Below are 27,058 nucleotides of genomic sequence, written 5' to 3'. Positions count from 1 at the left end.
GGCCATGTGAGATGCATGCTCCCTCGTCCCCTCCCATGATGATTGTAAGCTTCCTGAGGTCCTCATCAGAAGCAGATGCTGGCACCCTGCTTCCTGTAAAGACTGCAGAACGATGAGACAATTAAACCTCTTTTCTTTTTAAATTATCCAGTCTTGGGTATTCCTTTATAGCAACACAAAAACGGCCTAACTCAGTGGAGGAGGGCAGGATTGCCTTCTTCCCTCAACTGTAGAAACTGAGTTATCACTTCAGACCAGATTTTGGGGTTGACAGTTTGGATGTACATATTATGATTCTTGGATAAATTCAAAGGCTTTAATAGATATCTAAGAAAATAAAGAGAGAAGGCAAAGCAAAGCACATCACTGACATGCAGAGGTAAGCAGGTCGCTCCAAAATGTCAGTATCAGGCCCGTTTGGTTTGCTGTACTCTCAATTTCAGAATTCAAAACAGACCTTGCAGACTTGCAGATAGCTGCTGCAGTGGCAGTGAGCGGTCATGAAATTAAAAAGCCGACCATCTAACTAGATCCCATAGTCGTGATAAAACACGTGCTTTTACCTGACTCAGTGTATTCTATGTGAGCATTTGCATAAAAATAGAATGCATGATTACTGCCATTCTCCAGAAGTAGCCCAGAGCAGGCATAGCATTCACTCTAAAAATTTCCAAGGGTCAGTAGGTTTAATTAGATTGGTATTTTTTCAAGCATCAGAGTCCACATTATAAGCTGAGAGACTGAATATACAAATAGACAATGACCAGATCATATATAATGATAGAATTCTTATGTAAAACGTCTGCAGAAGCTAGCCGAGGCAACCAAAACACAGTCTCTGCAGCAATTGACTCAGAATGATTAGGACTTGGTCAGGGACTGTCAGCATTCCTATTTTTTGCCCCTGCTTCCAACTTGGGACCAACCAGGGAAAGTCACATGTATTCCCTAATACAATCACTTAAGGTGCCCCACTTCTAGTTGGCCATGCCCAGCTTCTCTATGCCAACAACCTCCAATCAGAGGATGCTTGAAGTATTCCCTTTTTTTAATCTATAAAGGGGGGTTTCCCATCCCCTGCCCGCCTTTGAGCCTGCCAAACACAAGTGATAATGGCCACCTTTGTTATAGTTACCTTTGAATAAGTAACCACTGTTTGTTCTCATTTGGGCGGTTTTCATGTATTTGCACAAAAGCAACAGCCTATATCTGCTTTTTCACAAACATGAAATTAGTGTAAAGTTGTGGCAGATGCTGATTTTCACACTTCAAAGAGGCTTGAGAGAATGATGTTATACAGCATCCACCGAACTCTCTTCCAATAAGGAAGGTTTTAAAAGCAGGTCTCCTTGTTCTCACCTGCAAACTGCCCTGAGTTTCTAATGATGTGTGAACTCATTTTAAACCCCATAAATAAACTGGCCAGATGCAGCAACCCTACCTAAGTATAAGCATTCATCCACCGTCCATCCTGCTCTGCAAAGTTATTGTAAGTTTACCCTTCTCCGTGTGGGAGTGTGCAGGATAAAATACAGTGCTTCTTCTTCCAACCAAGGGATACTAGTTCTAAAACCTACCAATAAATGGTACTATAAAAAGCATCCCATCATCAAATAAGTTTGGGAAAAGCAACAATAAATCATGTTAAACAAGTCTCTTTACCTCTGAGACTTCTGAGAGCCTGCAATCCCTTACTGTGTATGGCGAATCTCCACGCGAGGACTAAAACTTAGTATTTCACATTTACTTCTCTTTTATTCATGGACCTGATATTCCTCAAAACATGATTTGTAAAGAACTAGCTAAGAATCATGCCTATAGCATCACAACCAAGCTGAAGCAGGTTTAGTTCAACTGCTCATAACTAACATGCAGTGGCTCTTAATGGATGCGTCTGGGGCTTAGAAACGTTGTTCTCATGGGCAATGCATGCCCATGAGTAAAAGGTCAATTTGGGCTATATAAGCCAACGGGCTTATAATTAAGGGAGGCAATTCGGGTGATGATAAGCCGGTGGGAGCAGGGAATACCTGGTATAGGAAATTCTATTTAAGACTACAAATAACATCCACCATTGGCTAAATGTTTTCCAAGGTCATTATCAACTCAAAGTAATTTGTTTTTTTCCTTTGGCTAAAATAACCCAAATGGCAAGATACTTAAATGACTGATCACCTAACCAATTCTGGTTCTCCTAAACTCTATGGGCCAGTGGAATCAAATACATATTACATCAGATAGGCTCAAATAGCTGTTTCTCTAGTGTAAGTGATGGTATTTCAAAGGGCCCTTAGCATCATTGTGCAGGGGAAAAGGGATATTAATATTCCTGAGGCTCAGACTCTTTAGATGCCTACAAAATTAGATGTACGTTTTTAAAGGTTTTTTGAAAATTTATTTTTAAGGTGCTTTTAAAGACTCACTATGTTTTTAACCACGGCATCGGATGTGATAGAGTGGAGTGAAGTGATGAAGGTACAGGAACAATCTTAGCCCACACCCAAGGTAAGGCTCTCCCGAATGCTGAGTGGAGCAGGGTAACAGGAGGCTAAGTACCTTTTGCAGAAGTTAAGTAATGCTTCCATAAAGTTCACTAGGTAGACTTCAGTTCACTTTAGTCTTGAAAGTATCTATTGAGTCCTCAGTATTATAAGATATGATTAAACCAAGACATATGATGTTTTAAAACAGCAACAGGTTTGTTTTTTTTTTTTTTTATAAGAGGCTGCCATTTTTATTAGTTTGTAATACAAAATGGTTTTTGAAATTTACCCTGTTCTAACCAAATATGTTGCTTTATAGAACAGATAAGCTCCCTTATTTCTAGATTACACATAGAACATATGCCAGATTTGTAGTTTGCATGGGCTCCAATAGCTCAGAACCTTACCATCAGGACCTGGAGTATTTTCTAGGTCATTGGAGCCTTCACTTTTCCCAGGCACTCTAGGTGTGTCCTCGCCTGGAGCTGAAAGAGAAAAAGACCACAGTCCCTGATTAATAGAGAATTATAACAGCCTGAGGGCCAATCAATTCTGTCACCCTCCATTGCCCTTTGCAATTCAAAAATACTCCTGGGATTCAACTTCTTCTGCAGAAATGTTAAAAGAGGAAACAGAGGCTTGAATTGCTTGAATACTTTAGTGCGGCCTTGTAAGTTCTCTTCAATTTGTGAGATGATCACATATATACATATATAGTTTCTCAAATTAGAAATCTTGTAGCATGACAGCAGGAAAAGTTGATTTCCTCACAACAACCTACAGTTTAAATTTAGGGAAGTGTGTCTGTATGCATGGGTGGGTGTGAGAGAGAGTTTAAGTCGTTTAACCTTAGAAGAGGAAACAGAGAAAATGAATTTTGCCTTAGGCATGCCTGAAAGCTGAAAGATTCATTTGCCTGGTAGTGAGAGTTTTTGTTGTTGTTGTTGTTTGTTTTTTAAACAGAAATGAATGGTTTAGTTGTTTCCTTAGGAGACCTCTGATGCTCCCATTTTGGATTGCTGAGAATTTAGTCATCAGTAGATTTCCTTTGTGACTGGCCTCTATTTGCACAGCTTCACAAGGTGCTTCAATGAGACGCTTCAGTATAGTAAAGGAATTGTGTTTCATATGGCAAAAACATTTCCAGGTATTCAAAAGGACAATCATTTCTTGCTTCTTAGTTAAATCTCTCTTAAGTTTTTATAACTTGAAGCGCAAGGACATTTGTAAATACAAATACATATATAAAGTGCTAGAAAACCCATAATTTTAAAGGTTTTATGATCTCTGTACATTTTTAAAGAGAGGATTAAATTTATTTTCATTACCTGATTACTTACTGTGCCCAGAGTATGTTAAACTTCATGTGCCTATTGACGAGAAAAAAGCAAGGACAGGAAAGATCCAGTTTATAACGTCTACAAAGGAAGAGATCTTCAGAGGCAAAATGTGTACTCTTGGTAATGATGTATTGAGGTTGACAATTAAGAAATATGATTCAAAGGTGACTGGGCTCTGAGCTTAGGTAGACGAATGGCAGAGAGGTCATTAATTGATGACATATAAAACAAGAAGAGTGGTAAAAGAAGAAGAAAGTCTTTTAGATTTAAAGCGTGAAGTGCAGGGGCATTTATATGAGATATCAAACAAGTTTTGCATCTAGCATTGAGGAAAGAATTATGAGGAGAGAATCATGAATGGAACATGTGGGTATTTGGGGGACACCAAAATAGGGTAACATTCGTAGTATGGGAGTAGATGAAAGAACTCGGGAAAAGGATAACACAAGGGAAAAAAAGGACTCATGGTCTCCTCAACTCTTCAAGGACAAGATGAAAGTCACTGTGTCCACAGTGCTTTTCACTAGTTCCTGAGAATGAGGTGGAAAAGGAAAAATAAAACTTGGAACTTTCAACTGGACTCGTTAACACTATATAATACCTTTCTCACACTGCCTATTCTAGAAATGTACCATTTTTCAATTGTTCATCAACATACTCCTTGAACACACAATTATAGAAGAAACCATTGGTGAACTCCCCTAAGCCTGGGAGCAGGAAAACTTTGCTAATTATGCCTTAGAACACAGAAGTAATAGGGAGCAAGAACAAAATAATTGACTTTATAAACATAATAAACTTTTTAATGGAAACAATAGCAAAAGAGATGTTTAAAAAGCTACAAATTGAGGGAAAATATTTGCAACTTTTATCATAGACAAAGTGTTACTAAAATCTTTAACATATAAGGCCTTCTAAAAATGGAGATGAAGAAGACCACCAACTTAATAGGAAAATGGGGAAGAGATTTAACAGACAGTTAATAAAAGAAGATATAAAAATGTCCTGCAAAACACATGAAAAGGTAATTTACTTTGCTAACAACAAGAGGAATGCAAATTAAAATTATAATGAGAAAGGGATTCTGCCTAAGGTGGACTGTCATGATGCAGACTAACCCTCTATCGAGAACAGCTAGAAACACCAAATAAATTATTTAAAAATAGCATTGTAAGGCCCCAGAGTGCCATGAATGCAGGACAAACCCAAGGAAATGCAAAATGATAAAGCTGACATTGCACATGTGTCAAGAAGTTGAATAGAGCCTGCAGGTGTTTTGTAAGGCTGGGGCAGGGAGCAAAACTTGAAGGTTGGGTTCTACCAAGGAGAGGTACCCTGCTAACTACCTCAGGTTTTCGGTGGGGTCCCCTGAAGGGTTACATCCTGGGGGCAAGGATGAATTTGAAATAGACCAGCTCTTTAAAAAAACCCTAAAGTCTAACTTTTAATTAATAAAATTCCTGATTGAATTACAGCGCTCTGCTGACTGTCAGACGCAAAAGTGAATCTTCTCTGGAGGAAGATTAAAAGCCTCAAGTTATCTCTACAGTTTTTCAAACACAGTGTCCAGAATTCAATACGAAAATTACCTGGCATTTCAGAGGAACAAGAACAAGTCACTGAAAACCAAGAGAATAAAAGAGATGACATATGGATATACATCAGAGATCCAGGTATTGCAGATGCAGCTTAAATAACGATGAATGTATTTTGGAAATTGGATGCCAAGATGAATAATTTTTATGGCATAGTAGTTTATCAGAGAGTTGGATACTTTTTCAAAAGTCAGATGAAAATTCTAGAACTGAAAAAAAAAAACCCACAAAAACAAGTTAAGAATTCAATAGGTGACTTTGACAGCTGGTAGACACAGTTGAAGAGGAGGTTAGTTAGCCAAAAGCTAGGTTGGAAAAAGATATAAAGCCTAAACTGCAGATGAAAACTGCAGATAAGAGTGAAGAAACCATATGAGATAGGATTTATCTTATGTAAAAATGGAGCAAAAGGAATATTTTAAGAGATAACGTCTGATAAGTCTGATAATTTGCCAAAATGAATGAAAGATATAATCTCAAACTACTGTTTCAAGACTGTTATGATTCCCAAGCAAAATTAATGAAAAAAAAACTATCACTCAGTCTAATCATTGTGAAACTGCTGAAAACAAACATTAAAGAAAAAAATAAAGTTATCTAGTGAATAAAGATCCATTAACTTCAAAATAACAACAATAAGGCTTATAGATAAATTCATAACAAAAATAATGGAAGCCAGAGATAATGCAATGACATCTTTGAAGTGTTAAAAAAAATTTCAAATTTGAATTTGAAATAAAATATTTTTTGGAGACTACAACTGAGAGAATTTGATGTCCACAGACCTATACTGAAGAAATAGTTTCCACTACCCTCAAAAAGAAATAAATGTGAAAGGTAATGTGGACAAAGACCTTCACATCATTATGCAAAACTTTCTTACACAGGACAAAGCACCAACCATTAAAATAAGTTTATCAAAACATGCTAAGGAGAGGAAAATAAGCCAAAGGACTCTTTTACAGAATATATAAGAAATAAACATACAAAATAACCTTGAAAAGACAGGGAACCCGACAGAAAGTGGGCAAGACACAAACAGACATGTCACAAAAGAGTATATTGTGGCTGGTTACTTAATTTTTTCAATAACTTTGACCAAATCTCATGGCACTTAAAAGCCTTGGCTTTTTCACTAGTGAAATGATTATAAAATATTCTGAATCATCTTAACTCTCTGGGACATCATCAGAGCTATTTAAAATATATTATTATTATTATTATTATTAAGAAAGGATTACTGTGGAAAAAATTAATTGATAAGCTCTATCTAAGCATTACTTTCTTGACTATTTTTGTAGGGTCCTTGTTTGTGATGGGATCTAGAGGTACCTGTAGCTGATTCTTTCAGGAAGTATCTTTCTAAGTTGTTACTCTCAGTGGTAATAACCCTGCTTACATTACTATGGAGAAACCCCTCTGGTATCACAGAGAACTTTCTATCTAATAGGCGTAATTCTAGTCTATTAAACAATGCTTAGTGAAATAAGGGAGGGTACAAAACACTTTCAAAAGTTAGATAAGAGAGAATAAATAGTTGAAGAAAGCAAAATGCAAATAGTAAATCAGAAAACAGTAAACATTGAAATTTCTTGCCCTATGCTTGTCCTTCTAACCTCATTTCACAATGGAATGTGTGAGAAGTCTCAGATTGTGCCACTGTATTGGCATAGATTAGTATGAGATTCAATGGCAGGTTTGAAATCCATGAAACAGAGAGAAAAAAACCAGAAATCAAAGTTGTAGCTCTGTATACCGCTATATTCCTGGAGCAGAGAATCTGTTAGATATAATCTGTTAGACTGGCATAGACTCCAATACTATGTTTGGTAGAGATTGTTCATTAATTTAATATCATGAGTGCACATGAGGTTTTTGTGTATGTGTGTGCATGTACTGTGACTATGATGCATATGTGTGCAATGGTATGTTTATGTGAATTCACATGTGCACGCTGCGTGTGTATGTTGTTTGTTTGGAAAGTGGGAGAGGAATGACAGATATTTCTTACTCTGTCATGCATGTGGAACTGGTACTATCCTAATAGCTTCTACACTGCTGGGCAGTGCAACTGAATGCCCTACAGAAATGAATCCATTTCACATAGACAACATAATCTGATAAAAGCAAAAATGGCCTCTGTTGCCTATTTATTCCAGTTTGCCTGTCCCTCCCTCCATTTTGATTGCTGCTTGTTGAAACACAAACAAGAGGTACATTCCAGAGCTCCTAGCAGGGGATAAAAGATGCAGAAATAGAAAGAGTCTGGGACATTCAGTACTATTTTCATTTTCTATCAACAACTGCAACTGTACTCCTCAAACCCTTGATTATAGCAACTTTTTCTAGGTTAGTGGAGTTACATAAAAAGTAATAAATGAGGCAGATGTCATCATAGAAGAAAAGATACTGAGATGCATACAGAATGTAGTTAATTAGACTTTTAAATATATAAATTTGAGATATGTTGGGGGGGTTCTCTAAGCTTTTCGTTTGAGATGTGTATTGACAGTAAACTTCACACAACAAATAGAATTACAAGTAATTATTTGGCAGAATCTGTAGTTGCATAGGTGACATGATAGGTACAGAGAGCAGGGCCTGTCTGGACTCAATTGTACTGAATGAAAGTCGTATCAACCCAAAGCAAACCTTCTTGAACCACCTTGACAACTTTTGCCATATCTATGTTCCAACTTCACTATTTAATGTAATTGGATTAGATAATCCATTCAGAAATGTTTCCTTCCTACCTGCTACCCTCATGGGAATCTACTGCACTCTCTCTTGACTCTAGGCTTAATTATGAAATTTCCTTTGGCCAATGGGATGTTAGCAGAAGTGTGTCAGGGAGAGACTTGAAATGCATTTGACAGTTGGGGCTTTCCTTCTCCTACCTTTTACCCCAAGAACAACATGCTTTAGGGGCAGCTCATCTGAGGAGGATGAGACCAGGACTCAGCTCACAGCTGGACATACTTCCTGGTCCAGACTAGTTGCAGTTGATCCTAATATCCATGAGCAAAAGAACAGACAACTGTTCTAAATCCCCTGAGGTTGAAGGTGGTTTGATACGAAGCATTCTTGTAGTGATAGCTAACTAACACACCTAATAATATACTTCTAATAGATTCAGTCCTACATTTTTCTTAATTTTGTCCCATAGAAATTATAGTTATGAAATCATGAGCTTCATTTGTGGCTAATTTTTTAACATGTTATAATGTGTTAATCTCCACATAACCTAAAATCATCTATTAAACTACAAATGGTGCATGTACAAAACTTTGAGAAACACTGAATTAATGTATACAAAGGAGAAGTCCCTTAACAGGCTAAACTCTGCTCACTTCTTTTCCTCTGAGTAGATACCCAGTAGTGGGGTTGCTGGATCAACTGGGAGTTCTACATTTGAAAAAGATACTTGCACATGCATGTTTATAGCAGTACAATTCACAACTGTAAAATTGTGGAACCAACCCAAAGGCTCATCAGTCAACGAGTGGATAAAGAAACTCTGGTATATAATGGAATACTATTCAGCCATGAAAAGGAATAAATTAACAGCATTTACAGTGACCTGGATGACATTGGAGACTATGATTGTAAGTGAAGTAACTCAGGAACGGGAAAACCAAACATCGTATGTTCTCACTGATATGTGGGAGCTAAGCTATGAGAACACAAAGGCATAAGAATGATACAATGAACTTTGCGGACTTAGGGGGAAGAGTGGGAGGGGGCGAGGGATAAAAGACAACATATATGGTGCAGTACATACTGCTCAGGTGATGGGTGCACCAGGATCTCACAAATCACCACTAAAGAACTTACTCATGTAACCAAGTATCACCTGTACCCCAATAACTTACGGAAAAATAAAATAATAATAATAGTAAAGTGTTAAAACGGAATATAATACCAAAAACAAACAAACAAACAAAAAATAAAACAAACTCTGCTCACTGCGGTATGGTTCTAAAATGGGAGAAAACTCATTTTGGAGTTTGGGGCATCTGCACGTACATTTAACTCCCAGGCTCAAATGGAAGAAGGCTATTATTCCACATGCATAGACACGAATTTATGTTCCTTTTAAGCTAACGATTGTTGGAAAAGATGAGCTCAATTAGATTTCATTTTCCGCCAGATTTCCAAGTTCACTATCTAGGTCTAGAATGCATGTGCAACTAAGTGAAAGGAGATCAAAGACCAACGTAAATAGGAATAACACAATGTTAATATCAACACCCGCTTGAAGAGAAGCTGAGTCCACGGTACACCATGCCGTAATGATACTTTCCCACAAACTGCTCCTTATAATGAAGTCACCAGCACTATCTAAAATAATCATCATGTGGTTCCAACAGCCATAAACTAAATAAATTTAACCTCTTAAAGAGCATTCCAGTCCTTGATAATGGCATGGGTTTATTCATTCACATAGCTGTAGTCATGTCCAGGTTTCATATCCAGATAGTCTGTGAAAATCCATACGGGTGCAAGAGGTAAACACTTGCTCTTAAAATTTATCCAGTGTGAAAGGAGGCAAAACAAAACAGGTAGCAATTTACCCCACTTTCCCTACAACAAATGCCATTCGACAACCCACAACTCCAGCCTCTATAAATCCCTTCTCTCATTGAGTATGCCTTTGTTTTTTTTTTCCTCTCTATCTTTCTTTCTCTTTTTCCCTCCCCACCCCCTACTGTGATAGGTTCTGAATCTCAAGTCTGCTTATTTCTGGCCATCTTTCTCAGAGGTGTCACTATTAGTGAAAGGGGATGGAGTTTAACTCACTAGACTTAGGCAGAGCTGATTTCAAATCCAAGTCCTGGCATTTCTATTTATGTGATTTGGGGGCAAATTCTGTTCACTTCCAGAGTCTCGGTTTTGTCAGTTATAGAGGGAGTTAATGATATCTCTCTCATACAACTGGAAGATCGAAAGACATAATGACTGACTATCATAAATGCCTGATTAATATTTATTGGCTACTTCTGGATATCTCTTCATCACTGACCCTTAAGAACACAAACTTAGCTGAATCACCTCTTCATATCATTCAATAATTTACCACATATCCCTCCCCTGGGGTATCATTCATTCATTCTTCTTTTGTACAGTCAGCATGTTGTGCTGCATACCTACTATGTATGAAGCTTAATTAAAAGAGTTAATCAAGCTCATCTAGTAGCTCATTAAATTGTAGTTTGTTTTGGTTAATTAAATCTTCATAAAACATGAAGGTGTCCATAAAAATAAATCTTAAATTCAAGGAAGAAAGGAAGAAAGAGGGGAGGGAAGGAGAAAGAAGGGAGGCAGGGAAGGAGAGAAGGAAGGAAAGAATGAGGATGGAGGAAGGAAGGTAGAGGAAGGAAGGACAAAAGGAAGGAAGAAAAGAGGGAGGGAAGAAAAAAAGAAGGAAAGAAGTATGGATGAAAAGAGGGAAGGAGAGAAAAAATTAGGATGCAGGAAGAAAGGTGGAGGAAAAAAGGACATAGGAAAGGAAGAAAGGAAAGAAAAAGGGAAGGAAGGAGGGAAGGGAAGGAGGGAAGAAGGAAGGGAGGGAGGGAGGGAAGGAAGGAAAGAAGGAAGGAAGGGAGAGAGGGAGGGAGGAAGGACAGGAAGGGAGGGAGGGAGGGAAGGAAGGAAAGAAGGAAGGAAGGGAGAGAGGGAGGGAGGAAGGACAGGAAGGGAGGGAGGGAGGGAAGGGGAGGAAAAAAGAGAGAAGGAAGGAAGAAACAAAAGGAAAATGAACAAAAGGTAAGAGGAAGGAAAGGAGAGGAGGGAAAGACTCTGGACACCCTATGTACTAAGAGGTAAAAACTGAAAATGCCTCTGAAATGCAGCACAATGGGCTAAAAGCCTTTGACTTATTTTGCGTGACTGTGACTGAAGAATTTAAACATTACTTTTGACTAAAAAAGTTATTCCTGGCACTTATTAATTAAAACAGCCCATTTCCAACTAAAAACTGAAAGAGTGAGAGTAAAATAGATACATGTTAATAAAGTTTTTATATGGAATCTGATTTTTAAGTAAAGACTGGACCAATTTATCTATAGTAAATTGAAAAGAATGAGTCTTATTCCAAAGTCAGAAAGACAATGTGTGACATTTTATTTTTGATACTTATTTGTTCTTCATGTAGATGTAGAATGTAAGAAAGCTAATTATGGACAAGGAGAAGGAATGAAAGAAAAATGCAACGCCAAAAAGCAACAGTGCTTTCTCCTCTGAGAAAGATTCCTTTTGTCCTTCCTTCCTCTACCTTCCTTCCTGCATCCTCATTCTTTCCTTCCTTCTCTCCTTCCCTGCCTCCCTTCTTTCTCCTTCCCTCCCCTCTTTCTTCCTTTCTTCCTTGAATTTAAGATTTATTTTTATGGACACCTTCATGTTTTATGAAGATTTAATTAACCAAAACAAACTACAATTTAATGAGCTATTAGTGTATAATTTTTTATTGCCAAGTTTCATTTTAGATACAGGGGTAAATGTGCAGATTTGTTACTTGGGAATACTGCATGACGCTGAGGTTTGGAGTACAGATCCTGTCACCCTGGTGGTAAGCATAGCACCTGATTGGTAGTTTCTTCACCCACCCCACTCCCTCCACCCTCTAGAAGTCCACATTGTATATTGTTCCCATATTTATTCCATGTGTGTTCAATGCTTAGCTCCCACTTATATGTGAAAACATACTACATGCTAACTTTTTAAAATAGCATGCATTTATTTCTAAATAGAAATAAAGGTAAAGTTCAATAAACCTAACCCTTAAATAACTGTAGTGACATTAAAAAACAAGAACAGAAAGGACACTTACACATAATTAACTGCTCAGAAAAATGCTAATGAAAAATGACCCTGAACAACTCTTTCATGTGAAAACGTTCCTATTATCTTCCCAGAAAAAAATAATGCACACAATTCCCATCTCTTTCATTCTCTCTCTTTGTTCTTCTCCCACTGTTTCCCTACTTCATACCCTCTTTCATCTCTGTTTTCATTTACATAAAATGTAGATCATACTTTCTATTCTCTGCAGTCTGGCCTTTTTATGTTCTACATAAATATATGTATTTATAATATGTACATACTTTATTAATAAGTATTAGCATATGTGCATTGATTAGTATTGTATTTTAATATGTGCATTGATTTTAGTGCCTATTTAATATATGCATTTACTATATATCAATGAGCATGCCATTGTAATCTGTGTGTTAATATCTCATTGCATAAATATGGATATATCTTAATTTCCTTATCCAGGCCCACATTTGTGGACTTATGATGTGTTTGTACACTGTTTTTTTTACAAACAGCTTCAGTGAATATTCTTGCACTTATATTTTGGAAAGATTTTGTAAATAATTCCCGAGGAAAAATTCCGAGGGAATTTCTAGATCCGGTGTATATGCACTGTTTATCTTCATAGATGTTACAAAATTTCCTTCCAAAAAGGTCAGATCAATCTGTGCTCCAATTAGGGCATGATAATGATAATGATTTCTCGGCAATCTCCCAGCTGTGAGTATCCTCAAACTTCAGGGAAGAAAATAGTATGTCCTCATTGTTCTGGTTTACATTACGAGTGAGGTTACCCTTTCTTCCTCCCTTCTTTTCTTCCTCCTCCCTGTCTTTTGTCATCTGTTTTTATATTTTTACCAATTTCCTATTTGGTTTTTTTCCATAATTTTTATATATTCTAAACTGAGAAAATTAACCCTTCTCTGTCTAATATGTTGAGAACATTTTCTCCTGAATTGTCATCTTTTTATTTTCCTTAAGATACATTGAATAAATCTAACTATGTATTCTTCTAAAAGTTTTAGATATTTTTAAGTGACATGTCATGTGCCGATACAACTATAAAATTCTTTATTAAAAATCATTAAACTTATCAAAGATGTGTTTCAGGAAGAGATTTCTGTATTGATTTTTTGAAACATGGTTTGCCCATTAGATCATCAATTCAGTTTCCCTTTGTTTTAAGACATTTTCTGTTCTATACATTGACTTCTAAATTCCAGGGACACCAATCATTCTCACGTAGAGCAATTTACTTCTCTTCCATATGTATTATTTTTTCTAATTGTTTTAGAGTCGTTGTGCTCTTTTTCACTGTGAAAATCTCAACCTTTTTTCTTTGTCAGTAATTTGGTCTTTGCTGTTCTTAACTGATTTATTTCTCTAAGAGTGGAAAATTTATCTCCTTAGTTCTTACATTTCAGATCAGTCATGTTATTTTTATCACTGCATCTTCAAGTTTGTTAACATTTTTTCAAAATTCATCTGTGGTCATTGTAGGGAATTTGGATCTTTCTCTTGGGTTATATTTTCTTTCATAGTAGATTCTTCATCTGCCGTTTAATGGGTTGCATGCTCACTTGCTCTCTTCCTTCCTTCCCTCTCTTTCTCAGTCAAGGTTTCAGTGTGTTTGCAGGGTGATGTGTATGGCACATGCATGTTAGCAAGCTGCTTCTTTCTAACTTGCTCTGGGGCTTCTTGGTCCTCCAGCAGCTGCCTAGAAGCCTTTCACTTGGAGGTTTTCCTTGGGAGGGGTAAAGCAGCCACATTCGTTGTGTTGGATTTCTCAACAAGTGTATAGCATATCCCACGCGCAGCCCAGGTTCCCTCCAAATTTGTCTGCACAGTTGCCATCTTGGACTTCCATAGTGGGGGCTATCTTTGGGGCTTGGACTTCCCATAGTGGAAGCTATCTTTAGGGCTTAGATAATTCCTTCAATTCAACATGACTCAGAACTTTCTAGGAGAAAGAGTCAGTCTGGAAGTTCCTCTATTCTCTTTTGCTGTTTTCTTTCTTAGCCTTCCACACTAGCAGGTGATAAACCGTCTGCAGCCTTGTCAGGGAGCAACAGTGGCTCCTTCTTCAAGGAAGCATCACCTGGGGCCTGCTAGCACTTCCTTCCCTGCTTCTTGCTCACCCCAGAGACCTTGCCTTATGTATGTCCTCTTAAATTTTCTATTTTGTGAAATTCCTGTGATTTTGCTAGAGATAATTAGTTCTAGTCATTTGTTATTGGTCTGCCTTTTCTTTCCCATTTTCCTTCAGCGGTATTGACATGGAGGATTACAGTGGGTTATTCTTGTTTCTCTGGGGAAAGATTGAGTAAAAGGTGTTCATGGCTGACTTCATGCTCTTGTGGAAATTTCCTTGCCCTTTTCTTTGCTAGTTATGGAGGTAAATGGTAGTTGTGTGATCTTATTCAGGATGATTTCTGAGCCTATATAGTTAGGGATGGGGTAGGGCAACACCAGGCTCGTTCCTTCTGCACATTTCTGGAAAGGTGCCTTCCTTTTGCTGGCTACCCACCCTTTCTTTTGTTTAATTACTGTTTTTGTTGATGATACTTGCTTGCTTGTTTAACTTCTCTTCCTTCATATTGTTATATTTCGGGGAGAGTGAGGTTTTAAAATGTGACTTCACACCACCCCCTTTCACCCAAGATCAGGTCTTCAGAGTCTCTTGATACTTCTGGGTATTCGTTGTTGGTGTCACATGCACCTGGCCTTTGCCAGCAGCTGGTTTCAAGAATATTTTTCAAATGATGGTTCTGATCAGACTTGAAATGATGGATTAATATTTTGTGTCCTCCCAAAATTCAAAGGTTGAACCTCCAACCCACAAGTTACTATATTTATAAACAGGGTGTTTTGGAGACAACTAAGGTTAAATGAGGTCATGAGGGTGGGGACCTTAATCTGATAGGCCTGTGGCCTTATATGAAGAAGAAGAGAGAAATCTTTCTCTGCTCTGCCATGCGAGGATACAGTGAGAAGACGGCTCTCTATGAAACAGGAAGCACATTTTCACCAGAAAGCAAATTAGCAGCACCTTGATCTTGGACTTCCAGCCTCCAGAACTGTGAGAAATACATTTCTGTTGTTTAAGCCCCCCAGCCTATGGTATTTTGTTATGGCAGCCGAGCAGATGGATATGCTTGATTTACACTTAGCCCGTGCTTCTTTAGGACAAAGATACAATTGACTGTATGCCATCTGTTACTCACCTAGTCTATTTTCTCCAAATAGCCTCCATCCTAAAGCTGCTACTGGACCACCGAATCTCTTTCATCCCTTGGACAAACATTGTAGACACACACATTTGGCCCCCTCTCCAAAGTCAAACAGTGAATGATAACACTGACAGGAACATACTTGTGGAAAATGTGCCTGTTTTTACAAAAATCCCTTTCCATGGCATCAGAAATTTTCATGTATTAATTGGGAATACTCTACCCTAATCAAAATCAGAAACTGTCTTTACTAAGTGATGAAAGGCAGTGATGACAGCTGAGGGTGAGCACGAGATCCTGATATATGTTTTATGTTTGGCCAGATAATATGCCTCCATATGCCACTTTGAGAATGGTTTGGAAATGCATAATCAGTCATTGTCAGAATAACTACTCTACAGAGAACTCAATATTTAGGAAGAAGAGCAAAAAAAGAAGAAGGTCCACCAGATACTTCAGTGCCTATTATGTGCTGGATACAAAATGAATGAGGCACACCTCTGCCCTCATGGAGTTCACAAGCCAGCCAACGCAGACAGTCATCCACAACCCATGAGGCCAAATAGCAAGCACTGTCATATGAACCAAGCATGGTGGATGCACAAAAGAGAGAGTGAGTCACCTTTTGTGAGGACGAAGAAAAATCTCTGAGGACAAGAAAATAACATTTGAGTTGGAACTAAATGGATGAGTCAGTTTCAAAGGAGTTGCAGCTTCTCTGTAAGTGGTCCAACCACTGAAGCCTTCCCAGGTGTCATCACGTTTGGCTTAACTGAGCTGCATTCTGATCACATTCCACGTGTCTGGCTTTTTCTCTCCCTTTTCCAAGCCTCAATTAAGCATCTAATTCTCATTCAGCCTCATTATGCATTCTCCACCCCTCCAGGGCTTGGCTGGAATGAAATGAAGACTATAAGGAGGCCCTTCTCAGTTGGGGGCTGCCAGAGCTGATCTCAGTTGCAGGTCTTTCCAGCAGGAAAAATGCAAATTGGGTGTCGATAACACTCCCCTCCACCCCATCACGCACCCTTTGTGGCTTTTGTTTCTCTGCAGAAACCAGCTAAATCTGTACACAGCAGGGTCCTAGTGAACACAGAGATATGTACTTTTTCCAGAGGAGTTTCTTGATTCTTTCACTCTAATACGGTTTTAACTACGTAAGGAGCCACAGTAGGGGCAACTTCTGTCTTTTCAATGGTTCTTTATGTGAAATCTCACAAGGAAGGAACTTAGTGCTGAAAATAACCAAGGCTGAATTCTTGGAAACTTCATCATACACTTAAGGCCCTCAAAAGAAAGCATCTCTGACTGCGAGGGTTGAAATCCTGCATGATTACATATCTAGCTCTTCAGTCAAAAAATAACTTAATTGTATACATTCTTAATTAGAGATGTCTTTAATTATTTGCACTAGATCTTGTCCTGTTTGTAGGTCACATTTTCCTAAATTTCATAATTTGTTCTGAATATTTAATAAAATCTAGTGCATCACCTTTGTCCACGACCAAAGGACTAGAAATGTACACTGCATCCAAGAAATAACCGGCTGGTTTACAGAAGCATTAGAGGAAGGTTGTCTGAGAGCTCCGAACTGGAAGTAAACACATGTGGTTCTGCTAAGTTAATTCCATTTCCGGTCTCAGCCTCTCAACACCAATTCTTTCAGCTTCAGAGAAAAATGATAGAATTTTTTCCTACTAGAAGTTTCCAAACACATCTGCATTCAGTGAAAGCCTATTTTTTAGGCAGCTTATTTTCTCAAAGCAGTATCACATACACCTGGGCCTTAATCTTTGAACTTTGTTGGATTTAACCATTTTTATGCCTTCTGAGAGGTAATTACTCCCAGAGCAAACACATACACATTCCTGAAAAAGTGTCTAGGTCCCATTCACTTAACATGCAACCAAAAGTGCTACTAAACTCAGCCAGATAACTTTGGCTAAGGAGAAGTCAGAGCTACCTGTGAGATGTTGATGTTATATTTGCCAAAACCCTCCTCATAGGGGCTTTATTCCACCTTTCAGGCGTATCAACAAGTGTTGTCTTTTGTTGTCTGAAAAAGGCCACTTTCCTCAAAAAGTAAAAAAAAAAATCCTTGACTGTCTCCCAGTCCAATTAAACTCCTTAGAGATGTGAACAGAGGACCCCAGAGTAGTGGCATGACTGCTCCAGGCCACCCAGCAATGAGGTTGGGACCAGAAGTTCTCCTAACTCTACTTCTGGGATATTTCCACCCCATCACTAGTGACAGTGGTGAGAAAGCCTTGCAGAGGCAGGTGAAATGAGGCTGGAATTTGAAAGGTGGCCCTAAACCTTCTTTCACAGGCCTGCCTGGTCAACTGTAATCCACTTGAAAGCAATGGACTCAAACATCTTCCATATTTCTGAGATTCTTGGGGGAGGCACAGTCAAGTAAACTCATTCACGATGAAGACAGTAAGTTCCTGTCACATGCTAGGGACAGCCCTATGATCTGCGCCATCTGTGGCAGTGACTATAGTAAAATGGTGGTGTACTGAGGCTCTACCCTCCTGCATAATTTGCAGAGCCCTGTAGCATGGACTTCATTCCCCCTCAGATGTTTCAGGATCAAAGCTTGGTGGTTTGATTCTCCCCTTTTAAAATTTTTTTTATTTTTGAGATAGAGTTTTGCTCTTGTCACCTAGGCTGGAGTGCAGCAGCACAATCTCGACTCACTGCAGCCTTCACCTCCTGGGTTCAAGTGATTCTCCTGCCTCAGCCTCCCAAGTAGCTGGGATTACAGGTGCCCACCACCACGCCCAGCTAATTTTTGTATTTTTTTTTTAGTAGAGATGGGGTTTCACCATGTTGGCCAGGCTGGTCTCCAACTCCTGACCTCAGATGATCCACCTATCTTGGCATCCCAAAGTGCTGGGATTACAGGTGTGAGCCACCATGCCTGGTCAATTCTCCTTTCTAAGATGGGATCACTCTGTGGCCTTACTCTGGAAAACCAGATTAATGTTGCTTTGGAACTCTTATCCCTGTGGTTAGAAATGCATTATGGCATGGTTTAGAATGCCAGGGGACAGATTCTAAAAATGAGGCAGCACAAGGCTTTATGGTTTTCTTGATCACCAGAGGGCCTGGGGTCCCAGAAGTAATGGCAGAGGTCAATCCACAGCAGTTGGGTCTGTGATGATGTCACCCAACGCCCCCCCCCCCCCCCAGGCAGCTTCCTGAATTCATATCAAAGCACCAGCCCCGCTCAGGCCTGACATCTCTGGGTGGCTCAGCACTCTTCCAGCACCCCTGGGTGCTAAACATCTTAACTGGCCTTTTCCTTTAAGCTTGACTGACTTCTGACTGCTGAAAATTGCTTTTGTCTTGACTGCTGATATCTCCAGGTACCCTGGTCTCTCCCATAGTCAAGAATCCTTTGCTTTTTTCAGAATGATGACAACAAACAGATGTTCTTTGCCCTCTGTTTGGGCTTTGCTTCCTTGCCCCATCTCTCAGGCTGCCACAGCTGTTCCTGCAATTGTCAAGCTGACTTCATTCTCTGTGTGAAAACAGCGCCTCCAATGACAGAATGGGCTCTGTGAGCACTAAACAATGGGCCCACAGCTGCTTTAGCTCCTGACATTTAATCTCTTGTTCCAGGAGACAATTCAGGAAACTTTCCCTCTCATAGAAAAAAATAGCATCCAGAATTTTCCTTTCAGGCAAAGAAGTCTTAATCCTTTTCTTGTTCATGTATTTTTACCAAACTATAGATTCTGTCACATAACCTCTTCGGCCAGATAACAATTCACCTTTGAGGAGAAGGCAATCCAATTTTGATTTATTGATCTCAGGGCACAATGCTTTTCTAAAAAAAAAAAAAAAGCCTGGACAAGTCCGCAAATAAAAACCTGAAAACCAGGCTTTTTAAAGAGGAAAAAAAACCAACAGAGTTAATTTCTTTCTCTTTATAGAATTACATAGACATTTTTGCTTGTAAAAAACATATTTGAAAGTTGAAAATAATGCAGCAAGAAGCAGGAACACCTCCTCCCCCTTTGCTCTGTGGCTTCCTTTGAGCAAATAAAAGAGTTATACGAATAGCTACCCTCAATTTTCAGCTTCCCGGTTCTGTTGCATTTAATCTGGTTGCTATTTGGCTGACTTCAATAGAATATTGATCATTTGTGTGGTTGTAAACCTGAGAGAAAGAAAGAAGACAGGTTCTCCTTTACCAGTGTCCTCCATTATAAAGAGGCTACATGGTAGTTGGGACGTGTGTGTATGTGTGTGTGTGTGTGTGTGTGTTTGTGTGTATATGTGAACATGGCTGCATGGGTTGGGGGAAAAAGGAGCGCTCTTTACATTTTTATTATGTAGAAAGGAAGTTGTATTTATTTTGTGGCTATTTGTTATTACTGTATTTCATTGTTTTGAAGGCATTTTTTCTGCATCTTCACATTGAAGAAGTTGAAATGAATCGAATGATCAATAGCCTTACAATTGTTATTAACCCGGATTGAAGCCATGTTCAGACAGAGAGGATTTGCACTTGCTTTTTAGTCACTAGACAGCATTATCAACCTGAAATCATTTAAAGTCCCTAACTAAGGCTTCTATGAACCACACTTGTATGAATTTAGGACACAAACTTGCTGGTTTAGCATTAGACTGTGATCCAAATTATTAAGGGGACATTTTTTAAACCTCCATCAATTAATGCTGAAATTAAGACAACTAAATCTCCTAGCTTTTGGAGCAGCTATTGTTGATGCCTGGGCCATCACCCCAGCCCACCTCTGAGCTCCACTGCAGCTGCAGGGGACAGTATCTCTGCACTCTGATGGTATCCCTCCTCAAGTGCCTACATTTTTCTACTTCTCCACCAAAAGCACCAATGTAGCTTGTTCAGCCCTTGCAGAGGACAACCCAGGGATCCTGAGCGCATAGGATTTGGGAATAATTTGCTTATTGGCTGCTCTTCACTAAAAGTGCTAGAGATCTACTTGCCCCACCCTCAGACAAATTTCAACCAATGAGGAAAGGGAGTCACTGGGTAACAGCCCAGCTTCCCTACCCATGACTGTGCAATTCTGAGGTGCGTTCTACAGAATTCTTTACAGGGGCCTCAGTGGGATTGAGTCCCAACTGCTAAGAATGACAATCTGCTCATGATCATACTTCAATGGGTGCCTTCCCTTCTCGGTCTTATTTCCCCACCCCTCACATTTCCCCACCCCCTCACATGTGCTTCCTTGGATTGCCTCCCAGGTAACCCACCTGTCCTCAAGATCTGGCCTACGGATCTGCTTTTAGAGAGCCATAAACCAAGACACCATCTTTTTTTTTTTTATTTTTATGTTTTTGAGATGGAGTCTCGCTCTGTCCCCCAGGCTGGAGTACAGTAGGAGGATCTCAGCTCACTGCAAGCTCCGCCTCCCGAGTTCACACCATTCTCCTGCCTGCCTCAGCCTCCCGAGTAGCTGGGACTACAGGCGCCCGCCACCACGCCCAGCTAATTTTTTTGTACTTTTAGTAGAGAGGGGGATTCACCATGTTAGCTAGGATGGTCTCGATCGCCTGACCTCGTGATCCGCCCGCCTCGGCCTCCCAAAGTGCTGGGATTACAGGCGTGAGCCACCGCGCCCGGCCAGCACCATCTCTTATATCTTCTTCAATCTCATCCGAGGATACTGCTCTTTGTTGTCTTATATTAAACTCTCCACTTTGAGCTTTTTATTTTCCTTCTCAGTGGCATATACAGAAGAGTTGTTCTTACAATGAAAGGTACCTTAATTCCAGTAAGATATCATTAGCAGAAAAATAAAACTCTTCTGAGATACCATAAACACATTGAATATACAAAATGAGTCATTAGCTCTTCTAAAAATTAATACCAAGTTTTAAATAGTTATGAAGTGCTCTGTGCAGCATAATTCAGTTAAGCAAAGTTGGCACATACATGCATTCATGCACAATGTATGATCCAGTTGGCACATACATGCGTTTGTGCTACAGGTCTCAGGTCTTCCAGTAAAGCTCTGAAATCATTGTAGGAAATAATGGACATCATACTGTTCTATCCTTTGGAAAAGTTGTGTGTGTTTCACAGTTTCTCATGTGTGATGTGGAGGCTGCTTAGACAACTGCCAGCCCCACTGGTCCATCTATCTGAATTTTTCAAGATGTGGTCCAGGAACTATCTGCATTGGATACACTCAGGATTATTATAAAATGTAGACTTCCAGAACATCTTACCAGCTGTATGGAATAAGAATCTGTGATTGGCAGAGCCACGTGATCTGCAATTTAACAAGCTGCCCTAGTGATTTTTGTACATGTGAAAGCTTGAGAGTCATTGGCTTACTGATTGCTTTTCACCAAAACAACAACGTTAAGGTTCTTGGACCTGTTCTACTATGCATGTTTAACGTACTCACTACTAGAAATTTTATTAATTACATAAAAGCTGTAACCAAAATTAAAAAAGAAACGGAAACATTGGGAGCAGTATTTGCTTACTAAAATGACCTACTTTTTGATAAGTGACCACAACACTCATAATTCTGGGCAGAATTTCTGGAAAAGTACTTTATTCATTCATTCATTTATTAATTCAGGAAACTCTTATTCAATGCTTAGATTTTGTTGGATTGTGTAACTACAAAGATGAATAGAAATAACTCAAAAGAAATAGCAGTATGCGTGTAATCCCAGCACTTTGGGAGGCTGAGGTGGGCGGATCACGAGGTCAGGAGATCGAGACCATCCCGGCGAACACGGTGAAACCTCGTCTCTACTAAAAATACAAAAAAATTAGTCAGGCGTGGTGGCGGGCACCTGTAGTCCCAGCTACTCGGGAGGCTGAGGCAGGCAGGAGAATGGTGTGAACTCGGGAGGCGGAGCTTGCAGTGAGCTGAGATCACGCCACGGCACTCCAGCCTGAGAGACAGAGAGAGACTCCATCTCAAAAAAAAAAGAAAGAAATAGCAGTATAAAAGACCCTAGAGTCAGAGTGGAGAACATAAATTTGAGATGTGAATTCTGATTCTCCGACTCATTGGCCGAGTGATTCTGGGCATGTTATTTAACCTCACTGTGATTCAGGTTCCTAATAAGTGAAAATCAGAAAACCCACGCCTACCTCATAGATAGGTAATGCATTTAATAAAGCACTTAGTGGAGTGTTAGGCTTATAATAACCAATTATGAACAACTATTATTTCAGTATGAATAAAATACACTATCCATCTGGGCAGGGGAAGACACAGACAGTACAAGGCAGTGCATAGGCCACTGGTTTCTGGAGCTCGCTTTGCCTGGTTTTGATCCTGGCTTTTCCATTTACTAGCTGTGCACCCTGGGCTGGTGATGCCACCTCTGTCTCTTCCTTCACAACTCTGCTGCTTCATTTCGACTTCCGCATGTCTTATTCCTCCATGAGCCCTGTGCTCTCCTAACTCCAACTAGGTGTCTACTCCTTGGAGGATCCAACACAAAAATCAGTTAGAGAGGGAGAGATGGCAGTCACTGATGAAGCAAAATCTGGGAGATAATGCGATCATGAGTCATGGAGAGTGTGGGTGAGGGGAAGACAGTGGTTGCTACTCATGTTCTGAATACAGGTATTATTTTAACTTTTGGAGAATAATACTGCTTCTTTTCATGTCCCTGGGAAATGTTGTCATATTTTTAAAGTGAATATCCCTGAATTTATCATTTTCTATTAAAACTTTGCCCACCAGAATGAGTCATGGCAGAAGCATTGACAGAAACAGGGGACTGATTCAGTTGGTGGATGAGTAAGCTACTGAGAGATCTTTGTTGACCCGCCGGCACCAGGAAGCTTTCTTTTTCTCTGTTTTCTAAACAATGTAATTTGATTACACTTCAAACACTGTGCTTCCTTATTTTCCTATTATGTAAATTACATATGTAAATTAATGTAAGATGAAGACATGCAGATTTTTGTCTGTGAAAAAGATGGGCTGACTGTGACCAGAGCCGAGCGAAGCTTTGAATTAACTTTCTGGCCATGGGGATGGATTTCCTTCCCCCATCCCACCCGTATGTGGCTGCATGCTTTTAGTCAGTGATGAAGTTCTTGGCTGCAATGAAGATGCAGTACTTAATTAAGGAAGAGTGACTTTGTTAATAATAAATTTTAGCCCAAGTATGAGATAGACAATCAATGTCCTCATCTATAAGCACCCACTAAACGTCTAGTAGGCCACTTTGCTTTCGTTACGTAGCAGACATTCGCTGAGCATCTACCATGGGCCAAGCTCTTTACAGGCAACAAAGAAGCAACTATATCTAAGACACAGTCTTCCCTCCACAGACTGATGTGATTACAAGTCAAAGTGATTCAGGATTATTCTGAATTAGGAGAGACCATCTAACCCAGTCTTGGGTGGAGGGGAGGTAGAGAGTAGTTTCAGGGAGATATTTCTAGACAAAGTTACAGTTACGTCCGGCTGAGCCCAGAAGGATGAATGGGAATGGTTAGGGGCAAAGGATCATGGGAAGAGCAGCAGGTGCAAATGCCCGGAGCAGAAGGCACAGGGCCGGGTAAAGATCGGTCAGGTATTTTTGCAATAGTTTAAGACAGCTGGAGTTTAGAGTTCAGGGTCAACGGCCAGGGTGGGATGGCAAACCATGAAGCCAGAGACGCAACAGGAACCAGCCTTTGTGGGACTAAGAAATGTCATTCAGGGTGTGAACCCAGGAGGTGGAGCTTGCAATGAGCCGAGATCACGCCACTGCACTCCAGTCTGGGCAACAGAGTGAGACTCCGTCTCAAAAAATAAAAAAATTAAAAGAATGTCATTCAGAAGGCCATGGGACCCATAGAGGTTTCAGTCAGCCAGTGTCATCACAGATTTGCATGATTAGTGACTGCTGAAGTGCATGAATTTAAGAGGAACAGACTAGCAGTGGGAAGAACAGTTGGGAGGGGAGCCCTTTCTTCCTGGGCACAGAGCTAGGCTATTTCTTAGCTTCTTGGATAGCTAAGCAGGGCTTCAGGACTGAGCAGCAGCCAACAGACCGTGGGCAGAAGCAACATGTGCTACTGCTGGGGCTGATACTTGAAAACCCTCCTGTGTGATCTCTACGTGCCCTACCCTCCTCTGCCAGGCCTTGGGCAGGAGTTGTTAAATGTGACTGAGCATCAGAACCACCTGGACAGTTTGGTAGAACATGTGTTTTTGGATCCTCTCAGAGCCTGTCATTCAGCCAGTTTGTGGTGAGGCCTAAGAATTTGCATTTCTAACAAATTACTAGGTGATGCTGTTGCTGCTGGGCCAGGGACTGCATTGTGGTTACTGAAGCCCTAAACAAGGCAGAGCTACTGAAGCCCTAAACAAGGCAGAGCTACAAGATGCACAAGAAGGAATAATCCTGGGTTCCTGAATAACTGTGTGGAGTAGTCCCTCACACACCTCCCTCCAACTCAGAACTCCCGTGGAATATAAAGCAAGCAAGGAAAATGTCCAGTGAATGCGGGTGCATGAAGGCAAGCGCCACACTGTGCCACATTGTCTTTTCCTGCAATGCTTGACTGTACTGCTCCTTTTCCTTGCAACATCCAACCCACCCCCATCTTAAGGTAGCTAACCCTACTCACACTGCAGGTCCCAGCATGGCCCTCATTTCCACCAGTGTGGCTCCTCAGATGCAAACCTGGCTAGTTGTCCATCTACCACCCTTTACAGTATATAAAAAAATGTGTATATATGTATTGTACCATTTTATGCCTATTATTCTAAGTTGGTTTGTTGTTTTTAAACTTTTTCATATTTTGGTTCTCCTCACACTCTGGAAAACCATATTTATATTTGCCTCAATGTTTATCCATCTAGTCCAGTGTCCTATTTCTACGACTCATTCAAATGTTGAATGAATGATGCCCAAACAGTGTCTGGCCCTCAGAATGTGCTCAGTGATTCTGGAAATAGATTTATTGTTTTATTGAGGAGAGTAGAAAGACTCTTAAAGAAGACTTGTTAAATAAAAGAAGAAAAGCCCCTGGGATGTCCCAGGTTAGCAGAGCTGAGACCTGAAACATGAGGATTCCATGATAGTGAAGGACTATATGGTAAAAGAACAGAGAGAGTAAGTCATGCATGCGTATAAGACACCTAGCCACAGAAGAAAATATGGTGGCTTGAAGGGGGGCAGCAATTATTTCCATGCAAGACAAGAAAGACTTGTGTATGTTTGAAGGTCCAAGGGAAGGAATCAGTGGAAAGAAAGACTTGTATAATGCTGGAAAACTGGAAATAATTGAGGATACAGTGTGTCAGATGATTAAAGAAAAAGAGAAAGGAATCCAGATGTAATGTTAAGGTCAATATTTGAAGGATATGATGCCAAGACAGAAGAGGATGAGGAGGGGACATATATCTGGTTAAAGATAATTTTGGTGGGGAAGATGGAAGGTTAGGAGATTTCCCCTTTAATGACCTTGATTTTCTCAGCAAAGTAGGAGATAAGACCATCTGCAAAGAAAAGGGGTTTGGAGAAGAAAATTAAAAAAGAGAGAGAGAGAATGGGGAACATTGAAACAGCTACTACAAAGAGTATGCTTTGGTAATCAAAAGGATGACTTACTCACAGGAACCATTACATATAGCACATCCATTATTTTTTAGCCTAGAAAAAAAAGGCCTTGTAAATTTCTAGCACCAGAAGGTTGGCATTGTTCTGAAATGAGTACCTAAACTGATGATCTCACTGCTGCATTTCTTCTCCCTATGAGAGCTAATTCTAGGCACTTAATTTCTGTACACCTTTGCTCTGCTCTGTCCTCTTCCTCATACGGCCTTCCAGAGCCATCTCATAATATTCACTTTTTAATATTTTATTTTCTGTGCTTCATTTTCCCCATCTCTCAAGTGAAATGAATTTGATGAAGAGGGCTAAAGGCCTTTCTGTAGCTTCATGTTAGTTCAGCAAACATCTATGGAATGCCACTAGATGCCACTAGGTGTAGGAGACGGTGGGGCAGTGACTATGAATTAAACATTATATCTGTCTCAGAGGTTCTCCCATGCTCTGTGGGAGACAGATTCACAAATAAATCATTTCAGCATCATGTGGCTGGTGCTGTCATGGGGGCATGCATCTCACGATCTTTAGACGCTAGGCTAATGACATTCATTCATTCTCCAAATATTTTGTAAGTACCCACTATGTGTCAAGAAATGTGAGCCTCTGGCAATATAGCGGTAGAAGTGACAGGTGAGTTCTTTGCTGTTGATATATGTACTCTGAGGAAAATAAAGGGATATGGTGTGATAGAGAGAAAAGAAGGGGAAATTATTTAGCTTGAGTGATTGTAGAAGGGCTGCCCTAGGTAGGGGAGCTTCAAACTGAGACGTGAGTGAGGAGTCAACTATGTGAAGATGCAGAAACAGATGTTTCTCCTTAGGGGACACCTCCAGCAGAATGGCTCAAAGGCCTGGCTTATTCAAGGAGGTGAAAAGAGACCATTGTGATTGGACAGTGGTGAAGGAGGGAGAGAAAGCGGGGAGACTGACAAGGCAAGGAATTTGAATTTTATTCTTTTTTTTTTTTTTTTTTTTTTTTTTTAAGAACAAAGTACAACCAAATTAAAATAGAAA

At 39.8% G+C, this 27,058-nt stretch overlaps 1 protein-coding gene across 1 annotated transcript in view; it reads right to left on the bottom strand.

Moving 5' to 3' along the window:
- The window catches only part of MACROD2 (MACRO domain containing 2), a 584,358-nt gene that overhangs the window by 8,963 nt on the left and 548,337 nt on the right, over positions 1-27,058 (bottom strand). The window contains exon 9 of the mRNA XM_011979458.1: positions 2,891-2,968. Coding sequence (XP_011834848.1) covers positions 2,891-2,968 — 78 coding nt within the window. The remainder of the gene's footprint in view (positions 1-2,890; positions 2,969-27,058) is intronic.

Source organism: Mandrillus leucophaeus, unplaced genomic scaffold (assembly GCF_000951045.1).
Source record: "Mandrillus leucophaeus isolate KB7577 unplaced genomic scaffold, Mleu.le_1.0 Scaffold202, whole genome shotgun sequence".
Lineage (NCBI taxonomy): Eukaryota > Metazoa > Chordata > Mammalia > Primates > Cercopithecidae > Mandrillus > Mandrillus leucophaeus.
The sequence above is the reverse complement of the archived record's forward strand: the minus strand, read 5'-3'. Positions and strand labels throughout refer to the sequence as shown.